The sequence below is a fragment of the Trichoderma gamsii genome (assembly GCF_001481775.2).
Source record: "Trichoderma gamsii strain T6085 chromosome Unknown Scaffold_28.2, whole genome shotgun sequence".
NCBI lineage: Eukaryota > Fungi > Ascomycota > Sordariomycetes > Hypocreales > Hypocreaceae > Trichoderma > Trichoderma gamsii.
Window position 1 is genome coordinate 406,268 of NW_020171365.1, and position 25,988 is coordinate 432,255.

A 25,988-nucleotide genomic window follows, 5' to 3' on the forward strand; every position below is an offset into this window, starting at 1 on the left:
CTCGGCAGTCTCTCGGACACATTCGAGGCCCGGCGTTTGTCTGAAGCTGTAGTCGGTTTTTTCTGCCCCCAAAGCTCTCTGTGTGCGTATCACAGCGGACAGCAGCTGTGTAGGAGGAGGTAATAAGTGGGAATAGCAGAGACCAAGAAGGGGAAAGGGAGAGGAAATGAAAGTGCCCTGATATGCTGTGATGCAAGGCTAGATACCAGATATAGCATCCACCTACTATAACTGACAAATGCAGTGTAGTCAGATGCTATAATAGCAGAGATGCATGAGATTCGCACAGCCCATCAAGGGCTCCGCGGAATGGTCAAACAGGTGTAGACACGAATTAAGAAATGATAGAAAATGAAACAAGCAAAAACAAAAAAGTTGACGCCAAACGGAATCGAGAGCCCAAAGCCGGAGTAAGTGTTGGCCCTGAGTGTGCAACAACAATCACCCGCAGGGCAAACCAAGAAAAGGATGCAAACAACGACTGGTCGTATTAAACTAGACAAGTGCCTGGATTGCTGTCTCTGGTCTGAACCTTTTAGGAAAAGCAGAAGCAGAACTCCAAATCACTCCGCAGACATCGCCGTCTTTGCAAGTTACCACATCAGACTGATTGGGGGTCTCTATCATTCTTTGCCAAGGGGGTAGACTCTCACCAAGTCGCCTCGTTTCCTGAATTATGTTCCTACAGTGCAGTGTAACGACTGCTATATTTGCCAAACGCTTCAATAAAAGCAGCATACACATATATACATACATATATACATTGATCATATCTATTTCAAGCCATCTCTCATCGCGCTCACCGAAATGATAACACCTCATTAACCTATCTAGCATCATGAGCATTGCCCCCCGGCCCTGAAAATGGCCAGGCGCATGCATCTCGGGGCATACCGCAGCGAACAACTCGGACCAGTTCGCGATCCCATCTCTGCGCCCTTTGCTTCACTGACTAACCTCAATGAACCTCTTCGTGTAACTATGTTGCTGGTTGCTCCTTGACACACCCACCTAAAACTTTCCGCGGCGACAAGGGGCCCAAACAAGTCGGCTGCTCGCAGGTTTTTGAACGCAAGCCAACTGAATTACTATTATCTCTTCTCTCTATAACTGCCGTGAAACGCACAGTTTATGGGTTCGCTTCGGCTTGTCCTTGTACATCCTTGTTGGCTGTATGTGTCCATTCCAAAACACATTAGCTACTAACAGCTGTTACTTGAACCGCGCGAATACAAAAACGACATGTTGAAGTAGATTTAAGTGCTTTTTGAAAAAAAAAAAATTGTACATTGAAAACCTTCTATCCAGCAGTACTATAAACACTTTAACAATCACTAAATTAGGCTGCTGCAATTTGGGGAAAAACAAAAACCAAAAATGGAGCCCAGATGTGACATAATCCATTTCACAGCTTCTCTAATAGCAGCTTGCTACCCTTGTTGCCTACGGGAGCCTCCGTCTTCTTGCCCTTCTTCGCGGTCTCGCTGCCTTCCGCGGCCTCCTTTGCGGCCTTTTGCTCCGCAGTAGGTTCTTCAGCCGCCTTTTGTAGCAGCTTCTTGTTCTTCTTCAGCGTCTTCTTCAACTCTTCTCCACTGGTAAACTCTTCGCTCTCGAGCAAAGCTACCACGACGAATGAACTCGGTCCAGTAGCCCAATCCATGATAGAATCCTTAATGACGGGGTACAGAATGTTGGCAAAGCCCAATGGCGGGTCAATCAGCTTCACTTTGCCAGCAGCCTTGTCGAATCGGCCACCTTGAATAAGGGACTTGAGCATTCGTCCACCAAAAGGCGTGTTGGCAATGTGTGGCCGAGTAGCGATCTCATCTTCTGCGGGCTCCTGCTTCGGGCTGCCGCTAACTGACTGGGCGAGCGCTTCGAGCGCTTTCTGCTTCTCTCCGATTCCGGAAAGGAAGACATCCGCGACAAACTGGCTACCGAATGGGGAAGCTGTGAGGTCAGAAGGCGAGGCCTCAATGGCGGCTATCAAGGATGGCGATATCAACGCAGCAAGCTCTTTGCGTCTGTTATCATCTTCCTTCTTGCTTGTAGTCTTGCGGATCTCATGAACCTCCTTCAACACCTCCAGATCGTAAGCGTGGCTGGTCGGGAACAGCGACTTGGAAAATCCTTCGAGGAGGTAGAGGAGGGTAATTCTGGCATTCGGATTGTTGGCAGCCGCCACAACATTCTGGGCCATCTCCTCCTCCTTCTCTCCCAAGAGCTCTGGAAAAATGGTCTTCGAGGTCAGCTTGGTGTCATCAATGACATCGAAAGCTGTGAGGATGACAATGTGACCGTATTGATCTCCAGACATCAGCTGGATAGTGTCCTTGTATGCTTTCAGTAGCGTCTTGCGATCTTTGGCTGAACCGTACGCCAGCAGAAGGCAAGCGAGCTTTGCACCGGAGCGCGTGAATGCAAGGTTCTTGAGCAAATCGCTGGTCTCATCGCCCTTGACCAGCTCCACAAACTCATTAAACTCCTCAGTTCCTGGCTGTGTATTTGTAAAGTATTGTAGCATGGCATCGTGTAGCATTGTGAAACCGGTCATTCCCTTTTGAACAAGTGTGTTGATAAGCTCCAACAGGCTCTTCATAACTGGAGCTCGTTTGGCTGGCTCATCTGCAAGGATTTGTTTCAGGTCGGAAGTGGCCTTGATATCCTTTGTCAATTCCTTAATGGCAAACTCGGGTCCGTACCATTCGCGAAGTAGAAGAGCCTTCTGCTCCTTTGTGGCGACCGTCCGGTAGACATCATCCAAAATCCATGAGGCTTCGGAGTGATTGATGAGCTTTCGAACTTTGCCGTAGAAATTGGGTATAATGATGTCGCGAATTTCATCGTCGTTGTGGACCAGAAGCTTTCCGATAAGGAATTTGGCATACCGTCCCTCAGCAAGTTGCGTATAGGTGCCCTGAAGCTCTAGAGCAATCTGTTTTCGCTGTTCTGGGGTGGAATATTTGATGGCTGTTTGAACTGCTCGGACTGCGTCATGCTTCAGAACAAAGTCTCGGACGCGACCTGTAATGATGCCATATAATTCGGTCACAAGCTTCTGTCGCTCATCTTTGGGAACCTGGGACTTGATGCGCAGTCGTTCCCAGATCTTCTTGGTTCGCTGAACTTCATCAGCGAGGGGCTTGGCAGCTTTTCGCTCTAGAGCAAGCTGCTTTTGCTTCGCATGAGACTCGCGGGAGGTTTGCTCTATTATTATTATTCGGTAAGCATCAATCCATTGTCATGAATCGAAGTAATGCATACCTGATCCAGACGGCTTGCCATTCGATTTATCTTCCAATCGAGGCTTCTTGTTCTTGCCATCAAATTTTTCTTTGCCGCCTGAGACATCCTTTCTCTTATTTGCGAACGCGGGGGCCTTGGTAGCCATTTTGGTCGAAATGTTCGCTGTTGTAATATGCAGAAATTAATCTCGACTAATCGCCAGACTCAATTCTAGCTAGACACTTTGTCGTCGCTCACTAGGATCTTTTTTTTTTTTTTTCCCCAAGAATACTGCCGGGCGGTGACACATTAATTGGTGTGAAATTGCATCTTATCTTATCCAGGTGCTGATTATGTAATAAATACAACGTACCTATTCCAAGCACGATGCCTTTTATACTGGTGATCATCCACACACAGAGCTTACTAGTAGTTAGAAAATGTTACATCTTTTAGTGATGCAAAAAGCGATAGTATATATATTACTATGATATTATCTCATACATCTAGATATACGACAGAAAGCTCAGCTCCAACTGAGCCATTCTTGGTATCCATTCCATACGTTTTTCAATATGCTAGAAGGGACGAAAGAAATTCAAGAAACCGCTATCAAAGAATCATCTTCAAAGTTCATTTACTCCCAAGAACAAATCTGATTAAACATCTCGTCAATGTTGACTAAAAACTCGACCCATCCGTTTTGAAGAGCCAGTCGCTACTTGCATCAATCATAAAATTGGTGATGTTGAACTCATTCGGCTGGTACTGCGGGTGGTCTAGGCTTGTGTTTGCCGAAGTCATGTCAGGGTTTGGTATCAAGCCTTCAGTGGCACCAGAACCGTTATCGCCGCTAAATGGAATTCGTGGGACATTGAAGAAGTTGAAGACGTCCAAATACTCCAATTCATTCGGTGCCGGCGTTCTTGAGGGTGTTGCGCTTCCCAAGTGACCCAGACCCTGTGCACCATGCCGGGGTTGTCGTGATATCAAAAAGTCCAAATCAAACGCCGTCCTGCGCATGTCGGCCAAGATCTTGACTGAGCTCGGCGTGACTCCGCCGCCCTGTCTTTCACTGTCTCGATGCTCGTCCAGTACTCGTTGCAGTAACCTAGAGTATCCAGCAGCTACAGGCCAATACCGCCCCATTTCGCGGAGTATATCAACAAAGAATGAGATTTGGGGCGAGAGTTTATGTTCAACAGTAGAGCCATGAACCAAAAGCACTCGCGCAGCAACCCATATGGTGAAGGCAAATGGTGGGCCCAGCTTAGGGAGGAAGCCGTTGTTTACGACAAAATCTCCCAAAGCAGATATGTTTTCCACAGCACCGTGACATCTCTGCGCCGCACTAAACGACGGCGTGAAGATTGCCGATCTAGTTGTTGGATAGGCAGCCGATGAGTGTAGTCGAATGACCGCTGTGTGGTACGTCGCATGAAGCATAACCCAGTTGCAGTTTAGATTTCTGCTGCCTGGCTGGAAAACTTTGTTCATGTTTCCAAACTCGCCAGGTAGGGCAAAGTTCCAAGACGTCAGCTCCTTGTCAAGCTCCTTGTAACGGAGCTGCCACTTTTCTACATCAGTTAGACGACCGATGTCAACTGGCTGTTTTAGAAACTTGTGAATTTTTGACAGTATTCCCAAGATCTCGATGTAGTATGCGAAAGCTCCCAGATTCTCAGGCCTCCCGACCGGATGTTGATGCGTCTCATCGTAACTTTGAGTACCCGTGGCGAACCATCGCGTTTCTACTTTTTGATTCTCCATCCACAAGTCATCCCGGCAGGGGAGCATTCGGTCAATCTCCGTATCGGCTAATGCGAATTCAAAGGCAGTAGCAATTGTTGCATATCGATCGAGTAAATAGATCATCCAAAATAGCCTTCTACGTGACTCCTCTTCTATGAAGTCTTTCGGCTCAGGGAGAATCATGGCTCTTAGAGTGTATATCGACGAATAGTGGGGAGCCACGCTGAAGGAATTAGTCTCGACGGATAATCCCAGCTGCACTACCGACCTAGTGATGAGAGCCATTATGTTCCAACCAGGGGGGCCATTGCTGCTGCCACATATGTCAAGAGCCAAGATGAGCAACGCTAAAAGTGACTTAACGGACGAGTTTTCCATGCCGTAGAGTAAGACTTTCTGTTTCGATATGCGATGGTAATGCTGTCGCCGCTCTTCAGTAAGCCTAGGATCACTTGAGAATCGCATTGTAGTAGCGACTATCGCATGAAGCAGAACCCTGTCTGACTCTTGGAGATCGGAGATGCCAAATAAGCTATCTAGGGTGGTTCTTCGGTGCAGGATGGGACACCAAGTGTTGATGTGCTTGAAATACAAATCCACGAGGTTGTATACGAGATTGTACGGCGGGAGATCGTCGGCGTCGGACGAGGGGAGAGCAGCGCCTGATGTAGGCGTGGCTGCCGGCAGGCCGATATTTGGCTGTGTTGAAATGTTGCCGGCTGAAGGCGCTCGACCATGGAACTCGTTGGGACCCTGCTCAGCAGAGGTGGACGCAGAAGGGCCGTTGGTCGGTTGAGAGTTATAGAGCACGTTGTTGTTTAGGTGCGAAGCTTGATACAGCTTTGCTGAGCCCAAGGTATGGCTATTCTCGCTCTGAGTGTCATGGTCGCTCGCGAGATTTTGTCGCCCAGTTTGCCCGGCGGACTCGGCGTTGTCTGGACGCAGAGAGGGCAGCGGTGAAGTCTGCAGCAGTTCAGAGTGCTGCCGCAGGATCTCCTCCATCTTGTCAAGCCTCAGCTCCATTTCTCGGCTCCGATTCTCGAGGAATCTCCCGAAACCCGCCCGCAGCCCGGGAGGCTTTCGCTCCTTGTACTCGCATTTTTGTCCATGGCGCTTACACCAACCACACGAAGGCTGGCCACGGTCACATTTCACCTAAAAAACGGCAGGAGAAAAAACCACGTTAGGAGTTGCAAAGATAAAAGAGTCGCGCAGAAATGACAGCATGTGAAGACAATTTTACCTTGCGCTGCTTGCACAATTCACATCTATGCAAAAGTCGTCAGCATAAGTGGTGGACAGGTGGACAGGTGGACAGGTGGACAGATTAAGGTTGGACTTGGACAGCAACGTACGAGACAGAGATGGGCCTCTTGCGCTTGGCCGTCTGCGCGGCCGAATCGGGATCAGGGTCATTGTCAATGCTCTGGTCATCACTATCGGGCTCAGCAAGCTGGCGATCAGGCACAGAGGCAGAAGACAGCGGCGATGGGCGTTTGTTATCTTCGCTACCGCTGCGCATGGCGCCTTAGCCTCGCAGCACAAGCCCGTTTCACCTCGCACAACGAACGAAGGAAGCTTTCTCGGTGGATTGACGCTCCGACGCAGCTCCAGTGATTGGACGCGACAGCCAGCGGGGCCACGAACAGCAGACGGGCGGCGACCGGTGAGCGGCGAGCAGCGAGAGAATCCGGAGAGGGCGCACGTGTTTTCTCGGGACAAAGGCCAGCGGGAGGTTGTTGGCAGGCCGGGTCAATGATAACCTGAGAGATAGCGACGATGCGGAGCTGGGAGTTGGGCCTGTCTTCTCCAAGACAGCCAGGCCGCGGCAGAGCTGGAGCTGGAGGCAGCTTATTGGTGGCGCCGGGGCTGGCTGACGAGAGCCGGGATGTGGCCACAGCGGCTGCTAGACGGGCGGCATCCACATGGGGAGCGGCAGCCGGCGAACCGCTGGGGCTGCTGGAGCTGCTGGAGAAGTGAGGAGATGGGGGATGCGCGGTTGAAAAGAGGAGAGCTCCGTTGAGTTACTTTACTTGCAGGTGGGTTATTCACAAACGCTGGGCCGGCAGGATGCATTCAGCCAGATGATGATAGTCTCGTTCCCAGATGAAAGCCGGTACCTGCTTACAGCCTCGGCACCTGTCCACTCTCAGAGGTGTTCAAGCACGAAATCACTTCATGGCTAACGACTCCAAGCAGCTACTGCTAGGTATCTAGACTAATTGCCGATAGTATTTTAGCTCACGTTAACCAACAGCAAATCCAATGGAGCCTCTTTGAAAATTGCTGGGCCAAATCATTACCCGCCGGGATTTTCCAAGCAAGCACTGATAGGATGAAGCCTCAGCATATAGCCAGATAGAAAATTCAACAATAGAACGATCTTCGCCTACAGTACCTAGCATTGAGTAGGCTTTGTGTGTAATTCTGACTTTTCCGGATAATTAAAGACCAAGCAAATGACTCGAGAGCCTTAATCCCACTACTAATCAAATTTCAAGGCTCCAATTCAATCATTTGAACCTCTGCACCTCCGTAAAGCGGCCTTCGGGTCATTTAGGTCCGATCCCTCAACAACAACACCCCACACGGTTGAAATGTACAGAGTTACCCGCAGCTCGAATAGTCGCCAAGGAGAGACTCGTACAAATTAAATTTACCATCTTTCTCTTCTCTTCCTCTCCCGCTGTTCCAACCTATTCGGCCCATTTAGCCAATATCCATCATGCATAGCTCAGTCTCAGTTCGGCAGTTTCCTACGATCAAAGCCATACGGTCCTACGTCATTGGCGGCGTCGGTTCTGGTATGTGTAGTTGCACGCAGGCTCTTTGAACCGTCCAAAAATGGCATGATTAAGCAAGACTCTCTAACAACAATACTAACCATGCGAAATAGGCGGTGATTACCACAACGTCAAGGGTGGCCACTGGTGAGTGATGCCCTCTTTACACAGATACTCCTAGCAACTGAGCTGCTACTCACTGTATACCTTTGTACCATGAAACTGTCAACAACTGACCTGAATACTCTCTTCTCTCACGCAGGCTTATCGATAGCGACATTTCTACACCAGCTTCACAATGGTCTCAGTATCGCAAATCGCGAACCAGCTGGGGCATCAACGTCCTCGGATCATTCTTGGTCGAGATTGAGGCATCTGATGGAACTATTGGCTTTGCAACAGGATTCGGCGGTAAGTATCCGACTTTGACTGATAGTCGAACTTCTCCACGACTGAAGGTCATTAGATTGCTGTACTCTTTCAAATAGATCTAATTCATTTCATAGGCCCCCCAGCTTGCTGGCTAGTTCATCAGCACTTTGAGCGATTCTTAGTTGGGGCTGATCCACGGAATACGAACCTGCTCTTTGAGCAGATGTATCGTGCTTCCATGTTCTATGGCCGCAAGGGACTCCCCATTGCTGTCATTTCGGTCATTGACCTTGCACTCTGGGATCTACTAGGCAAGGTCAGGAACGAGCCTGTCTATCGATTAATCGGCGGAGCTACCAAGGAGCGCCTCAACTTTTACTGCACAGGCCCGGAGCCAACAGCGGCCAGAGATATGGGATTTTGGGGCGCCAAAGTGCCTCTTCCCTTCTGCCCAGAGGAAGGCCACGAGGGCCTGCGTAAAAATGTGGAGTTTTTGCGCAAACATCGCGAATCCGTGGGGCCAGATTTCCCCATCATGGTTGACTGTTATATGAGCCTCAACGTCTCATACACCATTGAGCTGGTCAAGGCGTGCTCCGAATTCAACATCAACTGGTGGGAAGAGTGTTTGTCGCCTGATGACACAGATGGCTTTGAGCAAATCAAGCGCGCACATCCGACTGTCAAATTCACCACTGGTGAACACGAATACTCTCGCTACGGATTCCGCAAACTCATCGAGGGTCGTAATCTTGACATCATTCAGCCAGATGTCATGTGGCTAGGCGGCATGACAGAGCTGCTGAAAGTCTCGGCCATGGCCGCGGCATACGATATTCCTGTGGTTCCGCATGCCAGTGGTCCTTACAGCTACCACTTTGTCATCTCGCAACCAAACACTCCGTTTCAAGAATACCTCGCCAATTCTCCTGATGGCAAGAGCGTGCTGCCGGTCTTTGGCGACCTGTTCATAGACGAGCCTATTCCCACCAAGGGCTATCTGCTTACGAGCGATCTAGATAAGCCTGGATTTGGTTTGACGATCAACAGTGCCGCACGCTCCAAACTGATCCCTTCAAATTATCTTCTTAGCCCTCCGCCTGTGCAGCAGCCTAACTTGACACCCACCAACGGCGAGGACAAGGACAAGGTAGCCAACGGCAATGGCAACCATGCAGCAACAGCATAAACGGGTGGAAAGAGAGGGAAAATGGAAGGGGTAAAAATGAACAGAATAGTCTGACTTCGGCTCCGACAAGAGTTCGGAAACTCAGTCAAGCTCTCAAAGCAACGAACAGCGCAACCATTGTAGTATTTATCACGATAGTCCATTCAAGACAAGGAAAGAAACTGTAAACTTCATATGCAGTAAGACACAGATGCTCCATAAAATTGCCTTGTGCTAAAACCTGGAGAAGCTCTGGGGAATGAGTTCCAGAAAAGATCGTGACCCACCGAGTTGATGGTTGTAGCTTTTTGCGCTCACTCCCTCCCCTCGATCTAAGAGCATCGTGAAGGGTTTTTACGGTAGCCCCAGAGCGCAGCGACCCGCTGTACAGCAGACCCCGAACTCACGATAGTCGCCATCCCACCGTATTGTGGGCCATCAAAACGGTGGCTGCTTAGCTGGCGCCGCAGAGGGGTTCACTCGCCCTAAAGGCTCCCGAGCGCTCGGATTGTTTTCCACCGCAGAAAACGGATCTCGTGAGCCTGTAGCCGCATTTATAGAGCCTTGGAACGGGCATCGCGATACAACAGACGAGAAAGCTTGGATGACTGCCGGAAAAAAGAAAAGCAAGCAAGCCGCAAACGCAACTAGGCGGATAACTCCAGTCCTCTCTGACTCTGCCCCGCATTGGCTCATACAAGTGCCTGGACGAAACAGTCGACGCCTTCTACTGGACCCTGTGGCTGCACGGCACATTCTACGCCACTTTGGAAGTTATTTGGAAGTTTATGGGAAGTTGATACGTGCGACTAGTGGTGGGCTTGTCTAACGTCGAGTTTCATTCTCCCGAGTTTCATTTATATCAAACTCTCCATCGTTACAGGAGTCACCACTATGCCGCTCAAGGGACTTTTGGCGGGAAAAACTGCCATTATAACAGGCGGCACGACTGGTATCGGGCGAGCCATCTGTCTAGGGTATCTCGGCCAAGGGTGCAATGTCGTTGTCAATCATCTCGGCCTGGAGAAGGACCAGGTTCACCTAGACTCACTCATAGCCGAAGCCAGTGCCATGCTGGCAAAGGACCCTGAAGCCGGCCGTCTTGCTCATCTGGCCGGGGATATTCGTCAAATTGAAACAGCAGCGAGGCTAGTGGCTGCTGCTGTCGAGCATTCTGGCGAGGCTCGTCGTCTCGATATCTGCGTCTCCAACGCCGGAGTCTGCACCTTTGCTGACTTCCTCACCTTGTCACCGGATCTTCTCGAAACAACGTTTAGGACAAACGTCGACGGCGCCTTTTATATTACACAAGCCGCAGCCCGACAGATGGCATTGAATCAAACTCCCTCGGGAGGCAGCATTATCGGCATGTCCTCCATCTCAGCGCTGGTGGGCGGAGGCCTACAAACGCATTATACACCTACAAAGGCCGGCGTGACGAGTCTGATGCAGAGCACGGCGGTGGCTCTGGGCAAATACGGCATCCGCTGCAACGCCTTGTTGCCCGGGACGATTCGCACGCAGCTGAACGAGGAGGATCTGGCTGATGACGCCAAACGGAACTACATGGAGGGCAGGATCCCTCTTGGGCGAACAGGCCAGCCGGCGGATATGGCGGGTCCGGCCATCTTTTTGGCGTGCGAGGAGCTGAGCGGCTATGTGACGGGGGCACAGCTGCTGGTGGACGGTGGGCTTTTTGTCAACTTGCAATAAAAAAAAGGATGCTTTGTATGTTATGAGCATGGCGAAAGATATGAGAGCGTTATCAGACAATTCCTAAGCGCCGTGAACTAATCGACAGGGAGTCATTCTATATCCTGTACATGAGCTGTCTGATAAGCCATCTGCCTACCAAAATCTGCGCAAAATCTTCTAGACAAAGGCAAAAGGAAAACCGGAAAAGGAGAAAAGGCACACACAAGAAGAAAAGGATGAAACGTAATAGATAACGAATAACAAAATCTGAATCAAGGCAAGGCGTGAAGATACACAGAAGCAGACGCAGTACGGGGCACAGCTATGTCATTATGGAGCTGGGTGCTGCGAGTTCCCACCAAACCTGCTGCAGCAGCCCGCAACGGTGACAACTAAACGGTGACGGCTCACCGCGCATGCAGGCAAGGTCGCTTCACTGAGCGCTTTCCATACATTCAGTAGGAAACTGCCTTGGCATTTACAGTGCTGACAACGCTCAGCTTCGCCTGTTGCTCCCCCTGTCCGTAGACATCCGGTCTCAGATCCGCAGCCCCGCTTCGGACCCGACGCTGAGCACTCACAGGCCTCCGTGCCGGAAGGGTGGAGCGTTTTTGACGTCAGCGTAGAACCGCCGCCCATATCGACGCTCGTTTTGACATGTGCCGAGTAAGGTGAAGTACTTTTTGACGCTGGAATATCTGCTCTACCGTCTCGCCAGCACTCGAGACGGTAGCCCATGTCGCAAATTTTACTACAGATACTCCTTTGTTCGACTCCACGGAGCACCCAAAATTTCCCCAGATACTGTTGATGCTTAGGAGATAATCGAATAGCACTTGACTCATATAAGCTCCAAGAGATAGCTTTCACGGCTTGTTCCTTACCCTGTAAACAAGCCATCCTGGTCCGAGATATCACTCAGATCTACGATGTAGGCGATCTGTTTCAATCTCTTACACCGACTTCGCTTATCCATTGTTCTATTTTCCATCCGTAAAATTTTTCGTTCTCTTCAGTCCAGTAAGATGGCTTTCCCTCCCACCATATACTACGTGTAGTCATACGAACCAGGGGTTCTCGGCGCCTCTTCACATGAGATCGCCGGGCTTTGCCTCACTTCAGCGCCATCTGGCAAGCTGCCCCTTATCAGCCACTCGTTATCATTCGCCCATAAAATGCCGCTGTCTGACATGAGTGACTCTAGGGGGCGCCCGCTTTCCAGTTAATGGCAACGCGATTGCAAATCTGCGTTCCATGTTTTGACGGCGCTTGCCACTTGGAGCGCCATTCGCTTTTGGCGGTTTCGGCGTAAGTGGCAAAGATCCGCGACTAAGACAGGGCTACTGGCCATTGATTCCACGTGTAGCGATGATAAGAGCAAAAATTGCATGTTGTGCAAGAGAAGAAATAGAGTTGTGATATTGCGATAAAACGTGTAACATTGATTGCAGCTGTTATGACGTACGCCCTTGCCTGATACTCAGAATCTTCCAAGTACTCCTGTCACTAATCACATGTCAAGGCCGCCATTTCGCTACCACTACCCTGAGGCTCTTTGTGCCTGGGCTAGCTCGCCTTGCAAGCCTCACTTCAGACCGCAAGCCTCTTCGACCCTCTTGAGCATGGCTACGTAGTTGCTACGCGCGCCATCTCCACAGCGCCGTCACCTCTCGATACCGCAACCCGCAATTGTCACGCGTGTGGGACCAGGCTGTGGATAAACAATTGGGGACATATCGCAGCTTTCCACAGTTTTGACGAAATCTGAGCGGAAAACCTGGAGAGAAAATGACTCGAAGGTGCTATGGCGGGTTTCGAGTGGAGCCATGTCGAGATGTCTAGACAAGCTGGAAGTACTGAGGGGTGGCAGCAAGAGAAGCAAAGGAGAAGAGGGCGAGATCTATAAAGAGTACATACGCTCACCGTTCAGGACGGTAGAATCATCAAGCCCACAAGAACACCAGCTACTCAAAGTACCCTCTCGACTCTGCTCCGGCATTTAATACACGCAACTTCCCAAAAAACCCTTTCAAATTTCCATTTTCTAAAAAAAAACACAATCACCATATCTTCCATCATGGCGTCTCTAAGTAAGGAACAGCAGACCGAGTTCTATCAGCACGTTGCCGCAGTCAAGAAGGACATCGATACCAGAGTAACAGATTCAGATTCGATGCCTAGTTCTCCAGAGCTAGCATCGGTCTCCTCCAGAGATAGTGTCGCCAGCATCCCCACTCCCATCTCCCCTGTCGACTCGGACGCCGTTGCCGATTCTTTTGTATTTGCATTTGACATCGACGGCGTGCTCGTCCGGGGTGGAAACCCCATCCCAGAAGCCATTGAGGCCATGAGAGTGCTGGATGGAGAAAATGAATATGGAATGAAGATGTAAGTTGATCTTAGCTCTGCCCTCTTATTCTGTAACTCGACTAACATGCAACTTCACTAGCCCTCATATTTTCCTTACCAATGGCGGCGGCAAGACTGAAGAAGAGCGCTGCGGAGATCTATCGCGCCAGCTTCAGCGAGAGATTAAGTCCGGCCAATTCATCTGCGGACATACCCCCATGAGGGAAATGGCCGAAAAGTACAAGACAGTCCTCGTTATTGGAGGCGAGGGCGAAAAATGCCGTCTCGTCGCCGAAGGATACGGCTTCAAAGATGTCGTTACCCCTGGAGACATCATCAAGCACAATGCTGCCACAACACCATTCCGAAAGCTGACGCCTGAAGAGCTCAAGAACTCTCGTGAGCGAAACTTTGACGACGTTGTCATTGATGCCGTCTTTGTATTTGCTGATTCTCGCGACTGGGCCGGTGACATTCAGATCATGCTGGATGTTGCCATGTCCCAAGGCGGTCGACTTGGCACTCGCAGCGAGACTTTTGATCAGGGTCCTCCTTTCTACTTCTCTCACAATGATGTTGTTTGGTCTGCTGCTCACGAGCATGTGCGTCTCGGCATGGGCGCGCTCAGACGCATGTTTGAGATTACCTTCAAGGACCTCACAGAAGGCAAGGGCAAGCTGCACACTCACGCCTTTGGCAAGCCTCAAGTCTCTACCTTTGAGTTTGCTGAGCGATTGATGCAAACGTGGCGAAGCACCGAGCATGGCATTTCTGGCCCCCCGCAGACGGTGTACTTTGTTGGCGATACACCGGAAAGTGACATCCGTGGCACCAATGCCATCAACGATGTTGCCAAGAATGACTGGTACAGCATCTTGGTCAAGACTGGTGTATACCAGGAGGGCACAGAGCCGGCGTACAAGCCTCGCGCCACGGTGACCAACGTCCTTGATGCTGTCAACCACGGGCTTCAGCGCGAGATGCGCAAGAAGGTTACTTCATCGCTCAAGCAAACCATCCTTGGCGAGCCCACTATCTTTAGCGAGCCAAAGTATACCCAGAATGAGGTTGCTGTCGTGGATGAGGATATGCTCATCTCTGTATAAGCTGTTACGACAGCCTTGAACTTTTGCAAGACATCATGGGATGGAGTATTTGGAGTTGGAAACAAAATTGATTACGCTGACTTTATCTTGCGACACGATTGAGATTTCTTTTCTATTCTTTTTTTTTTTTTCTTATCTTGCACAACTTTTTCTCAAAGCGAAGGCTAGCAACTCGCTGATTACTTTTCTTTCATCATATTCTTTTCTCATCTTTCTTCTCTCTATCTACTCTTTCCTTTCTTTTTCTTTTCTTTTGATACGCATTCCTTTTTAGCTAGGTAAACCTGGTGGAACCTGTTTCTATACCCCAAACGTTTTACAGAATATATTTTAGACATCATCATAAACAAGATATAGACATGGTCTAGATAGTCTTTCACCTCGAAATTATAGATGATTTACTCTTACAACTCCTGCGCATTACCGTCGTGAAATTCATTGTGACCACTGCTGTCCGCAAAGCGTGATTACATCAGTGTAACGAGCAGCATCAATCCTCAAATGTAAATCCTCCCCACTGTGATGTTGCTGCCCACCCAGTCCTATCAACCACTTCCTGTCTATCAGAGCGTCTCTCAAAAGCATCCTCCAAAGTCACTCTCATAGAATACTCTGCCACATTCTCACGCTCAACGTGAAGCCAGCCTTTCCACCCAGCAACCAAATCTCCCGCTCCCAGCCCGCCCAGAAGAATGGTTCCCCACCACTCACGCGTGCGAGACGCCGCCGAGTCGTCTTCGTAGATCATGAAGCGCTCGGCATCTTCGATGAGCGATCGGATGTGCTCGGCGTTGGTGTTGGATCCTTCGCTGTATGGCGGCTGTTGAACGTAGACGTGCTGCAGGTCTTGCTCGGCGCATGTGAGGCGAGTGGCGTCGAAGCGGCCATCGAAGTCGAGGACGAAGAGAGCGAGAGAATGAGGCGGCGAGACAAGTGTTGATATTATCTTGTATACTAATGGGAGGCTTCGGCCAGAGAGGGAGATTGTGGGAGCCTGGGTGGCTCGAAGCTGCTGAGCAGTGAGTTGGTCGAGGTCGTTCAGGTGTGTGGTTTTGATGCGTCTGGTGCCAGTTCCGCCTGGCTGAGTGGGAAGAGCTGCGCGAAGATTATCAAGTACCTAGAAGTATGTCATGGCTCAATATTAGTTTCGAACTTGCAATTAATCTACACATGTCTACCGTGAACACATGAAGGGAGTATTTATCAAGGGGTTTCCACTACATCTTCAAGTCTCGTCACAGCAATTATGCGGCTTTTCGCTTCTTTTCATTTTATTCTTCTCATCAGGGAAAAGAGCTGTCGTTTGATCCAATACATTGTGAAAAAGAGAACAATTGCAAGCAAATGTGGTGGTTCAGCAACAGGCTTGGTGTGTTTGCGCAGCATATCATGGTCCCAACATTTTTCATTTACATCTCCATAACTCAACTTCTTACAAAGCAAAGGGTCTAAAGTCGCAAGCTCACCTCTTCCAAGTCAGCCTCCTCAACAGCCTTCAGCAGCTGTCCACCTATAGACTCCATCGCCTGACTTTCTGCCGGGAACAATCAAGCAGAAAAATTCGCGGTTGCGAAAAAAATGACGCCGCCGTGCCGCTCATTTCCCGCCTCAGAGCTGCCAGAGCGGATCCAACAGGATGCGTCGGGGCGGCGCCGCAAAGTCGAGGGCGCGGGCAGCGTGTCTCGCAAGATTGACTTGTCGGCCTGCGAGCTGTTGCAGATGCTGCAGTACAAGTGCGAGGTTGAGCGGCCGTTGTCGCGCGACAGTCCGGTTCGATGCTATGCTGTAGATCGGCTATTTCGCAGGTAAGTAGAAGAAGAAAAAATCCCGAGTTTGCCATCTACCCCCACCACATCACTAACATATCACCCCGCCATTGCTTGTATTTACGACACTTCAATTGATAATATCAGGACTCTTTTTATGGAATTTTTCTCATTTAGCTCCGTGAGAACTAACAGCTGTCTTAGGTGTAAAGACAAAAAAGGAACATTTACCGTGGAAACAACGGCGTGGGAAAAGGAGAGGGCCAAGGCAGATGGCGGCTTAGACGGAACGAAACCCAGAGACCTGCCGAAGCCGCATCAGTGGTCATCGAACTGGCATGATCCCGACGAGGCATCGCCGTGAGACTGCAGCTTTTCTTCATCGCAATAAAAATAAAGACGAATTGGCTACAAGCTCTCTGACTAATGAGCTCTTGGCATCGCTGATATACGCCCGCGCTAAGCAATGAGGAGCATACCATTGAGGAGCTTCGCGCCAGTCCTCATCATAATATTGTATAAAATAGCACTTGATTTAGCAAGCGAATGATGAGATTCTCTAAACTGGCGGCTATAGTATAGGATATGGTCATCAAGGTTGGCTGTAAAGCTCCGGGGTTAATGTAATGTCTACGCCCTCTTCATCGTAGTAGCGACGAACGTTGACTTGTCTACGGAACGTGGTCTGGACACATCCGGAGCAAAAGAGATGTCGTTTCACGTAGAATAGAACTCTGCAAATATTCAAAAGGGGAGGGAGCCTGCAGTGTTAATAGTAGTTCTGCAAGGAGATACGGCATCTCGAAAAGTACGTCACATCACAAGACAAGAGATATCGGATCGCCTCAAGGCTTGGTCTAAGTAGAAATTCACCTAGCTGCAGCCGCCCACCATGATATACACTCAGCAGCCATGTAATGACAGCCAAGGACACACTATTGACGTCGTATTTTGACCTCTATATGACCATTAGTGGTCCATGTCGCATCCCTCTCCGTCTACCCCTCTAGATAGAGTATCCCTCTATTGGGCCTGGGTTCGCTCCTGGGCTCGACTGGCCTCCTTCTTGGCGTAGTACTCGTCTCGGCCGTTGGTTCGGGGCATGTGGTAGCCGTACCTGTTCCCATCGTTAGACCTTCTCGTCTTGCAACTTCTGACAAATTCTTCCTCATTCGAGATCGTACCAGAACCAGTTTCCCATGATAAATCCAGCTCCTAATGCGTCGTAAGTAAATTGCTCCAAGTCGTCCTAGCTGTATTACAGCCTTGCAGATATTCGCGGGGTATTATTTACCGAGACCGATGCCGAGGTCAAGGATGAGCTGTCGTCGCAGTATCTGCATCATGTGTGTTAGCTAGCCCCGAGCAACTTTGCAGCAGCACCGGCAGCAATTTCGCTGCGCCGGTTGCGCCATTGGTCGGGGTGCAGACGTACGCCAGTGATCGGAGCGATGGCCATTTTGAATTGAGAGCTTTCCAAGCTTTTCCGGAGCCTCGAGATGCGTTTGTTTGGCTGTTTGGTGGATTCAGTAGAGCAAAGGTAGAATCTGGTACGGATCAAGCGATGGTATGGTCTGATGTTAATCCCGCTAAAGAGTCATCACGTGATGGCACAATGCCGCTCGTTCGGCGGATCATCGGGCGCAGGAAAAAGTGTCTCTTAGGCTGGATGCTAGCAATTACTAGTGGGCTAATGTCTCGGAGGAATTGAAGAACTGCTAGATGCAGATTCTCTCCAATGGGCTTTGAATTGGCAAGCTGAGCTTCTGTCTGCACGCCCCTGCACCGCTGTAACAATGAGTTTACGGCTAGCCACTCGGCGGCTGGCCCTGCCAAGTAAGACATTGCCTAAGAATGAAAGATGAAAAGAAACGCTCACGCATGAAATACGCTGGCTAACATGCTATCTAATTAATAGGCCAATCTCCCTCAGCTTCTTTGCTGACACTGGGAAAAACTGCTTCTCAGGGAAATACTGGTGTGGTAGTTCAACGCCGCAACAAATGGTCAATCAACATGTTCAAGGGCTGGGGCAAATCCGGCGCCAAAGACTCTGGTGACAAAGGTCAAGACCCAGTAGCCTCCGAGTTGGACGACCCCAAGAAACGACAACAATTCCTACAGAGAAACATGCGAGGCGGCGTAGAGGACAACATTTTCCAGGACGAAATCGAAGCCGCGAAACCAGCATCTGAAACACCTGCCGCCTCGGCATCAGAAGAAAGGACGAAGGAGAGCTTGGCGATGGTGGTCGATCCAGATGCTCGGAGTCGCATCAGGTGGCAGCGGAAAAAGGTCATTCAATTGGTACGACGAAATGGAGAGGTGACCAGGGAGGAGAGGATAAAGATGACGGAGCGAGAGCTGCTTCACAAGAGCGAGTTTATGCCGACAAGCGTCAAGAAGCTGGTCATGTTGGCGCGACAGATTGCCGGTAAGCCAGTTGACGAAGCTATTCAGCAAATGCAGTGGTCAAAAAAGAAATTTGCGGCTGAGGTCAAATATCACCTGGAGGAGGCTCGAGACATGGCTGTTGTCCAACGTGGTATGGGACTCGGCAAAGTCAACGGTGACCTTTTGGATAAGCCTCGAAAAGTGCAAACCAAGGATGGCAAGTGGATTGAGATTGCGGATCCGACCCGTTTATACGTTGCGCAGTCATGGGTTGGGCGAGGACCTTGGCGTGGAAAGGAGCTGGACTACAAAGGCCGTGGAAGGATGGGTATTATCCAGCACCCAAGTACCAGTAAGCTATCCCAAGCCAATATTGTTCCACTAAACCAAATGATACAATGAGCTTGTTCAACATGCTAACGTCTGTGCGCGTGCGTAGGCTTTACAGTCATCCTAAAGGAAGAAAAGACCAGAATCAGAGAGTATGAGGAGGAGAAGGCGAAGAAGGCACAGAAAGGCCCTTGGGTTCATCTACCGGACCGCAAAGTACACGGCCAGAGACCATATTATTCATGGTAGAGACACCCGAGTTGGTTGCAGTCGGAAGCAAATCTGTTTAAATTTCACCCAGCAATAGAGTCAGCATGACAATGAGCATGTATCTGTATCAATATATGTACAACGAAAGGAAAAAAACAACAGTCGGGTGACTGGATAGACTTTTATCCGATATGGTTCCCGCATCGCTTAACTTTATGGATTTGTAAATCGAGCCTTAGCTTGACATTACCCGCAACCGGTGTTATCTTTCTCTTTTCATCCTCTTGTTTGTTCGGTAGTCGATGTCGGATAACCCATTATACAGATATCCTCTTGTGAATACATCGTCTAGTCTCCGACAACCGCCTTAATTAAGTCTTCAATTATAGCCTGCGGCATAGCCCATGCAGTTGAAACAAATGGAACATGAACAGAAATTGGTCTTCATTTATGAGCTAGTCCCACTACCAGAGTGCAGATAGCTAGCTGCTCTGAAGACTATAGCAGACAACGACACGTAATCATACCATCACCCTTGGCTGCTGTCGAGGCACCATATCTTCGTACCGGTTGGACGTCATTTCGATATCATTCGAGTACTTTTCGAAAGCGCCTTGTCCAGATCCCGAATTGGAAGGGGGTTGGGATATATCAAAAGAGGCAGAGGGCCTGTTGCGGTTTCTGAGGAACATGAAGACAGCAGCAAAGGCAATTGCAACCACGCCACCCGCAACTCCGACTCCGATACCAATGGCCGCACCCTGAGATAATCCTGAGCCACCAGCAGGAGCTGCTGCGGCCGTCTCGCTAGAAGTGGGGGTAGAGGAGGCAGAAGTGGCCGGGACGGTGGTGGAAGGGGCAGCAGACGAAGTCGAATTAGAAAACGGAAATGTGCCCGAATGCTATGACAATGGCAAGTCAGCAACCTCACAAAATCAATTTCACATGATGTGGAGAGACGTACTACGCCGGAGGTAATTGGAGGAGGGGCAGTTGATGTTGGCGGAGATGAGGTCGGAGCCCCTGTTGAGGCTGGTGGTGCTGTCGTTGGCGGACCTGTGGGCTGCACTGAAGTCGGGGGAATCGATGAAGCCGGGATCGAAGCGCTGGTGGCTGGAGCTGTTGGTGCTGGAGTCGTGGCATCTGTTGGTGCTGTTGCAGCTGGAGTTGATGATACGCCCGAAGTTGGGGGAGCTGAGGCGCCGGTAGCAGAGAATGCCAGTTGTTGGCCTATTCACGAGTGAGTATAAAGCCAATGTTAAACTCTCGCAATGCGAGATGCATAACTCATAATATCGTCCACTCTTACCCTGACAAAACGACCCAGCTAGAAAAGACTGAACCTGGGTGTCGGTAGCACCGCAGCCAGTCTGACCACAGTCTCGCACGCCAAATCCAAAATTGGCATTTGCGCACAAACAGGCAGCATCATCTGCACTGGTACAGGAGAACTGTGTGAATTCACTTCTCACTTGATTCGCGCAAGTCGACTATTATCACAGTTAACTCAGAAACTGCCAGGGCTTTAACATTGTGCTGAATCGACATACCACACAAGCGGGTGGATCTTGGGCAACAACACCATCGACAAAGATCAAGCCTAGTGCACCGAGCACTACCGGAAAAAGGGATCGCATTTCGAAAGTGGTCACTCTCACGCTCGGAGAGGAGAAGGGATGAGATGGAAGTTGAGAGTAGTCGTCGAAAATAAACTAATTAGAGAGAAAGACAGGCTGAAGCCACCAGACGTCTCTCTCTCGTCTTTCTCTCTGGCTCATATAACGTCGCAGAGCTAAGGAGGAAGTGCTACAGTAGAAAGCAGCAGAAAATGTGACAGGCGTCGACCGAGAGTTACCAGCACACACGGTTCGAACAGCAGCGAAAACAAACTTGCACTGAAATGCGCAATATACACGAGGAAATGAATGACGCTGAATGATTGGAATGCAAATCTCTCAAGTAAAGGGAGAAGGGTCTAGTGAGAATATCGAAGATTCGCGGCAGGAATGGCCATTGAAGGGGCTCGACAAGGGAGAAGACGAAAACAAGAGAATAAAGAGCGTAAGAAGTACAATTCGCAATAACGTCGTAGGGAGCGTGGGTGGTCAGCAGAGACCTGGTTGAAGTTTGAAAAAAAAAAAAAAAAAAGAAGAATGAAGAGTCGCAAGTCAGGATGCAAGATGCAAGATGAAGGCTTCGCCGAGCCTCGAGTATATTTGGCGCTCCGTGCTAGGCTCCGTAGATCATTACAGCTAATGATGATAGGGATGCGATCCTTGTCCAGGGTCCCACCTTCAGCACCAGCCAGCGCTAATAACGCGCAGCAAACGGCGGTTTATGCTGTACCTGACTCCTAGCCAGACTGGGTACCTGCTGCATTCTGCAAAGTAGGGGGCATGTGAAACGTGGAATCATGGCTTAGGGTCTAAACAGACGGGCAGGTCGCGTGTCAGCCTGTGGACGAATATGCGAGGCAGCAAACAGGCCCTGGCACGGACAGCGCCTAGTGTCTGCGGGTGCATTGTTTTAGCAATTAACATTACTGTAGGTTATTCTTAGTGCTGCCACCTACTTGTAGCAGCAGTAATCTTCCGCGCCTAGGGATATGCATCTGATTCAATGGCGGAGCCGTTACCCTGTGAAGCAGCTGGCTACTGTTACGGTGTTTGGTGTAAGCGAGTACGCGCGCTGAGTAGTGCAATATGTAGACTATATGCCGAGTCTTCAGTAACAATAGAAGCAAATTTACCCACACAGAGCTAGAGAGAACCGAGCTGCTTTTATGTAATGCAGCGTAGAGATGCTTGTTCCTGAAGAAGTCGATTGTCATGTGAGTGGCAGCTATATTAAGAACTTCGGATGGTGTGGTAGCTGGGCGATCCCTCCTCCCATGAGAGCAGCGAAGACCTGCCTATACCTCGTACATGGTAGCCGTTGGTCGCAGCCGTGCTGCAATCAGTGCACTCAGCACCAGGCTTGCCCACTAACGTAGGTACCATCAGGTTCCGAAGCCATCAATCCATTACCACCTGCACCAACCTGTAAGGCAAGGCAGGCGCACTAGCGGCGAGTACATATAAAGCTGTCCCCCCCCCCCCCCCCCCGCGCCCCGTTACCTATCTCATAGTAATAGCTGCCTTTTATTATAATTTATTTCTTTTTATAAAACTACAGTAATATTTTAACTAAGAAGAATTTTGTTTGTAAACACTAGTAAGTTTTTTGTATAAGCAATTAAAAATAAACGCATTTCTTATATTTATTTTATATCTATTTTATATTAAAATAACGCTATTAAAAGTTTAATAAGTAATATTTTCATGGTTAAATTTGGATCGGAACTTTAATCATCCGTAACCGAATCATAGGACAGGTTATCTTTCAAAGCATAAAAAGGAAAGGCGTGACAGGGGGTGCCATTGGACAGCTTGTCATCGCACTGACTAGCGGCACCCTCAGCAATTACATTCGCAGATCTCATCTACAGAGCTCTTCTAGCGAAAACAGCTTGCCGTCAGCCATCCAAGCCAGCCTTTTCTCACCTCGTCTAGCAACCAATCGCCCTCGAATCGCCTTTTGCATCTCTGCGGCAACACTTGGCGTGCACTGCAGGCCTGTGATGCCTTGCCAGAAAGAACGAAGAAGGCGATCATGGCTAACCCTGTAGGCGAGGACAGCTGGCTGGCCTATCTCGACGAAACCATCCGCAACGCATCTGACCTCGAGAAACGCGTAAATGTCGTCGAGTTTTTCAAACGCGCTGTTGGCGCAGAGCCGGGCAGCCTGAGAATATGGCTGGCATACTGTAATTATTTCTGGTCGCTCTGGGCGGATAGCCAGTCTGATACCGCCGGATGGCCAGAGGAAGAGCAAATGATGGGTCGTGAGCTTTTCTCGTTTGAAGCTGCCCTTGGCTTGTGGCAGCAGGGCTACGAGGCTATCAAATACCGCATCAATGATAGCCATCTTCTCTGGGACCGCTGGGTATCTCTTGAAATGGAACTGCTGGAAAAGACAAAAACGCCAGAGGGCGTTAAACGCATCACGCACCTCTACCGTAACCGATTGACAACGCCTCATCTCACGTGGGACGCGACATCGCAGATGTACTCGACCTTTTTATCGGAATACAATCGAGCTGCATGGGAAGATTCGATGAAGGATATTACGGCGTCATCTCAAGATGCAAAGCAGCTCATGGGCAAACGAGATTCCTTCGAACTCAAGCTGCAACAGGCGTCTCGAGCCGAAGACGTTGAGGCACAAAAGAAGACCATGATTGAATATCTCGAGTGGGAGACATCACAGGTTGATGGCGGCCAAGACGGCACCGATATCAGCTTCAACCTCTGCTGTGGACTCTATGCCAGAGCTTTGACCGGTACATTCGCGACCGAAGAATCGGTTTGGCACGAGTACATTGTTTTTCTCTCCTCCTCATATGCCGACACGAAAGCCCCTGAATTTCTTCTCAACGCCCTTCGTCGAGCCGTTCAGCATTGCCCCTGGTCTGGTCGCTTATGGAATAGGTTAATACTATGCGCAGAGGAGGCGAGATTAGATTTTTCCGAAGTGGAGTCCATCAAGCATGCCGCAACGAGCGAAAATCAGCTATACAAGCATGGAATGGAGAGCATGATCGAGATGTATGTAGCTTGGTGCGGCTTTCTCAAGCGTACTGCAATGGACGCAAGCGCCACCGACGAGGCTGTCGACGTGGCGGACGTCGGCCTAAGTGCCGCTCTAGAGGATGTTGAGGTCGTAGGCAAGAGACTCTATGGCAAAGACTTCCAGGGCGATCCAAAGTTTCGACTTGAGCGTATCTACATCCAGTACTTGACTGAGAAGAAAAACGCCGTAGATGAGGCAAGATTGCAGTGGAATAAGCTGGCCAAGGCTCAAATCCATGCCGATAGCCATGACTTCTGGTTTCGCTACTACATGTGGGAGATGCTCATCTTTTCTTCCACCAACTCATCCAATAGTCCTACGCCCTCCTCCGCAGGTGGCAATTTCCGAATACCGGTGCTTGCGACCGCTGTCCTTCAGCGTGCTGTGAACCGATCAACAATTGACTGGCCGGAAAAAGTGCTGGAAGTTTATATGCAGCATTGCAACGACTATGAAATATCACGTTCTGTACGCAAGGCGGCAGACATGGTGCAAAAAGCCGGAAACAACGTTGCAAAGCGACGTAAGCTAGAAGAAGAAGAAAAGGCTACTGCGTATGCTGCTTATTACAGCGCACAGACAGCGGCCGACCCTGGTGAACCTACTGGAGAGGAGGATGCTTCCTCAAGCCAGACAAAGAGGAAACTAGAAGATGCTGCCGAATCTCGGGAAGATGCTAGCACCAACAAGCGCCAAAAAGGCGAGCAGGAAGCACGCGAAGCTCAGTCTGGCCTGCGCAGAGACAGAGAGAATACGTCTGTGATTGTTAAAAACCTTCCCGCTGAAGTTACTCAGACAAAACTTCGCCAGTACTTTAAAGAGTATGGCCATATAAACAATATCACGGCATTTGTTCGAGAAAAGGATAGTCAGTCTTCAACGGCATTGATTGAATTCAGTGCTCCAGATGAGGCTCGATCCGCATTGCTCAGGGATGGTAAGTTCTTTGGGCAATCTCAACTCACCGTCCAGTCTGGTCACGATTTGACGATATACGTTGCAAACTACCCGCCTACCGCTGATGAAGAATATATTCGCCAGCTATTTCAAGACTGTGGAGATATTTTAAGCATTCGGTGGCCTAGCTTAAAGGTCAACTCGCATCGTCGTTTCTGCTACGTCTCTTTCCGTGACAGCGATGCGTCTGCCAAAGCCGTGGCCAAAGAAGGCATTCTACTTAATGGCAAGTACAAGCTCTTGGCTAAATACTCAGACCCCAACCGCAAGAAGAATCGAGAGGGTGCTGTTGCCGAGGGCCGAGAAGTCCATGTCTCAGGGTTGAGCCCTTCAACTACAGAAGAGGAAATCCGAGAGGTCTTCTCAAAATATGGAACCATTGCAAGAATAAACGTTCCCCGAAGTATTAACGGAAAGGGTCGCGGATTTGCATTCGTCGACTTTGAAACAAAAGACCAGGCTGAAAAGGCTGCATCAGAGCTGAATAAGACCAAGTTCTTCAACCAAATCCTTCAGGTTGAAATCTCAAAGCCCTCGAATGTGAAGCCTACGGCCCAGAGTGTATCACACGACCGTGCAACTCCAACATCTCAAGCGACTGAAGATGCAGATGGCGACATAGCAATGGGAGGCTCCGCTACCGCTGCCGATATTGCTGCACGCACCATTGCACTCATGGGCTTGTCTGACACTGTCAACGACGCCCGAGTGAGAGCACTTGTTGAGCCGTTTGGACCAATCGTCAAGCTCGTCCTCCAGCCCAGCCATGGCGGCGTAAAGATTGAATTTGCAGACTCTTCCGCGGCGGGCAAGGCAAGCTTACAGCTCAGCAACATGGAGTTTGAAGGCCGCAAATTACGAGTCGGTTCTCTTGACGATCTTCGTCATGCCAAGGCCGAGAGAGTGCAGGATCGTATTGTCCCTCGTAACCAGAACGAGACCAAGAAAGACAAGCCGGCTGGTGGCACGGAGAAGAGCTTCATACCGTCGTCAATGATTAGGCGACCTGCTTTAGGGAGACCAGGTCCAAAGCGTGGAGGCGGTTTCCCTACCCCGAAAATTTTACCAAGGTCTAATGTGAAATCTACGGCCGAAGACACAAAACCAGGGGCGAAGAGTAACGCGGACTTTAAAGAGCTGTTTTTAAAAGGCTCAGCTGCGAAGGATAATAAGAATAACAAGGAGGACGGCAACTGAGTCGTAGGTAGTA

General features: G+C 49.7%; 11 protein-coding genes across 11 annotated transcripts; 6 read left to right on the forward strand and 5 right to left on the reverse strand.

Moving 5' to 3' along the window:
* Positions 1–1,405: 1,405 nt before the first annotated feature.
* Positions 1,406–3,391, reverse strand: TGAM01_v207584 (hypothetical protein; the record flags this gene model as incomplete). Its single annotated transcript, XM_018805617.1, has 2 exons — positions 1,406–3,207; positions 3,265–3,391. 2 exons carry the CDS (start codon positions 3,389–3,391, stop codon positions 1,406–1,408), a joined length of 1,929 nt encoding a protein of 642 aa, XP_018661277.1.
* Positions 3,392–3,906: 515 nt separating this feature from the next.
* TGAM01_v207585 (hypothetical protein) lies at positions 3,907–6,499 on the reverse strand (the record flags this gene model as incomplete). Its single annotated transcript, XM_018805618.1, has 3 exons — positions 3,907–6,132; positions 6,221–6,245; positions 6,333–6,499. 3 exons carry the CDS (start codon positions 6,497–6,499, stop codon positions 3,907–3,909), a joined length of 2,418 nt encoding a protein of 805 aa, XP_018661278.1.
* A 1,203-nt stretch (positions 6,500–7,702) lies between these two features.
* On the forward strand, positions 7,703–9,321 carry TGAM01_v207586 (mandelate racemase/muconate lactonizing enzyme family protein; the record flags this gene model as incomplete). The annotated part of the gene is made up of 4 exons (XM_018805619.2): positions 7,703–7,781; positions 7,874–7,907; positions 8,023–8,171; positions 8,267–9,321. The coding sequence occupies 4 exons, from the start codon at positions 7,703–7,705 to the stop codon at positions 9,319–9,321; spliced, it is 1,317 nt and encodes a 438-aa protein (XP_018661279.2).
* An 873-nt stretch (positions 9,322–10,194) lies between these two features.
* Positions 10,195–11,013, forward strand: TGAM01_v207587 (hypothetical protein; the record flags this gene model as incomplete). The annotated part of the gene is made up of 1 exon (XM_018805620.1): positions 10,195–11,013. The coding sequence occupies one exon, from the start codon at positions 10,195–10,197 to the stop codon at positions 11,011–11,013; it is 819 nt and encodes a 272-aa protein (XP_018661280.1).
* A 2,059-nt stretch (positions 11,014–13,072) lies between these two features.
* TGAM01_v207588 (hypothetical protein) lies at positions 13,073–14,450 on the forward strand (the record flags this gene model as incomplete). The annotated part of the gene is made up of 2 exons (XM_018805621.2): positions 13,073–13,383; positions 13,445–14,450. The coding sequence occupies 2 exons, from the start codon at positions 13,073–13,075 to the stop codon at positions 14,448–14,450; spliced, it is 1,317 nt and encodes a 438-aa protein (XP_018661281.2).
* Positions 14,451–14,940: 490 nt separating this feature from the next.
* Positions 14,941–15,973, reverse strand: TGAM01_v207589 (hypothetical protein; the record flags this gene model as incomplete). Its single annotated transcript, XM_018805622.1, has 2 exons — positions 14,941–15,567; positions 15,917–15,973. 2 exons carry the CDS (start codon positions 15,971–15,973, stop codon positions 14,941–14,943), a joined length of 684 nt encoding a protein of 227 aa, XP_018661282.1.
* A 55-nt stretch (positions 15,974–16,028) lies between these two features.
* Positions 16,029–16,580, forward strand: TGAM01_v207590 (hypothetical protein; the record flags this gene model as incomplete). The annotated part of the gene is made up of 2 exons (XM_018805623.1): positions 16,029–16,255; positions 16,421–16,580. The coding sequence occupies 2 exons, from the start codon at positions 16,029–16,031 to the stop codon at positions 16,578–16,580; spliced, it is 387 nt and encodes a 128-aa protein (XP_018661283.1).
* A 659-nt stretch (positions 16,581–17,239) lies between these two features.
* Positions 17,240–17,675, reverse strand: TGAM01_v207591 (cytochrome c oxidase subunit 7; the record flags this gene model as incomplete). The annotated part of the gene is made up of 4 exons (XM_018805624.1): positions 17,240–17,333; positions 17,401–17,431; positions 17,511–17,553; positions 17,652–17,675. 4 exons carry the CDS (start codon positions 17,673–17,675, stop codon positions 17,240–17,242), a joined length of 192 nt encoding a protein of 63 aa, XP_018661284.1.
* Positions 17,676–18,012: 337 nt separating this feature from the next.
* On the forward strand, positions 18,013–19,012 carry TGAM01_v207592 (hypothetical protein; the record flags this gene model as incomplete). The annotated part of the gene is made up of 2 exons (XM_024550129.1): positions 18,013–18,052; positions 18,135–19,012. 2 exons carry the CDS (start codon positions 18,013–18,015, stop codon positions 19,010–19,012), a joined length of 918 nt encoding a protein of 305 aa, XP_024405149.1.
* Positions 19,013–19,671: 659 nt separating this feature from the next.
* Positions 19,672–20,787, reverse strand: TGAM01_v207593 (hypothetical protein; the record flags this gene model as incomplete). Its single annotated transcript, XM_018805626.1, has 4 exons — positions 19,672–20,052; positions 20,115–20,380; positions 20,460–20,640; positions 20,701–20,787. 4 exons carry the CDS (start codon positions 20,785–20,787, stop codon positions 19,672–19,674), a joined length of 915 nt encoding a protein of 304 aa, XP_018661286.1.
* A 2,014-nt stretch (positions 20,788–22,801) lies between these two features.
* On the forward strand, positions 22,802–25,975 carry TGAM01_v207595 (hypothetical protein; the record flags this gene model as incomplete). The annotated part of the gene is made up of 1 exon (XM_018810964.1): positions 22,802–25,975. One exon carries the CDS (start codon positions 22,802–22,804, stop codon positions 25,973–25,975), a length of 3,174 nt encoding a protein of 1,057 aa, XP_018655828.1.
* Positions 25,976–25,988: the final 13 nt, after the last annotated feature.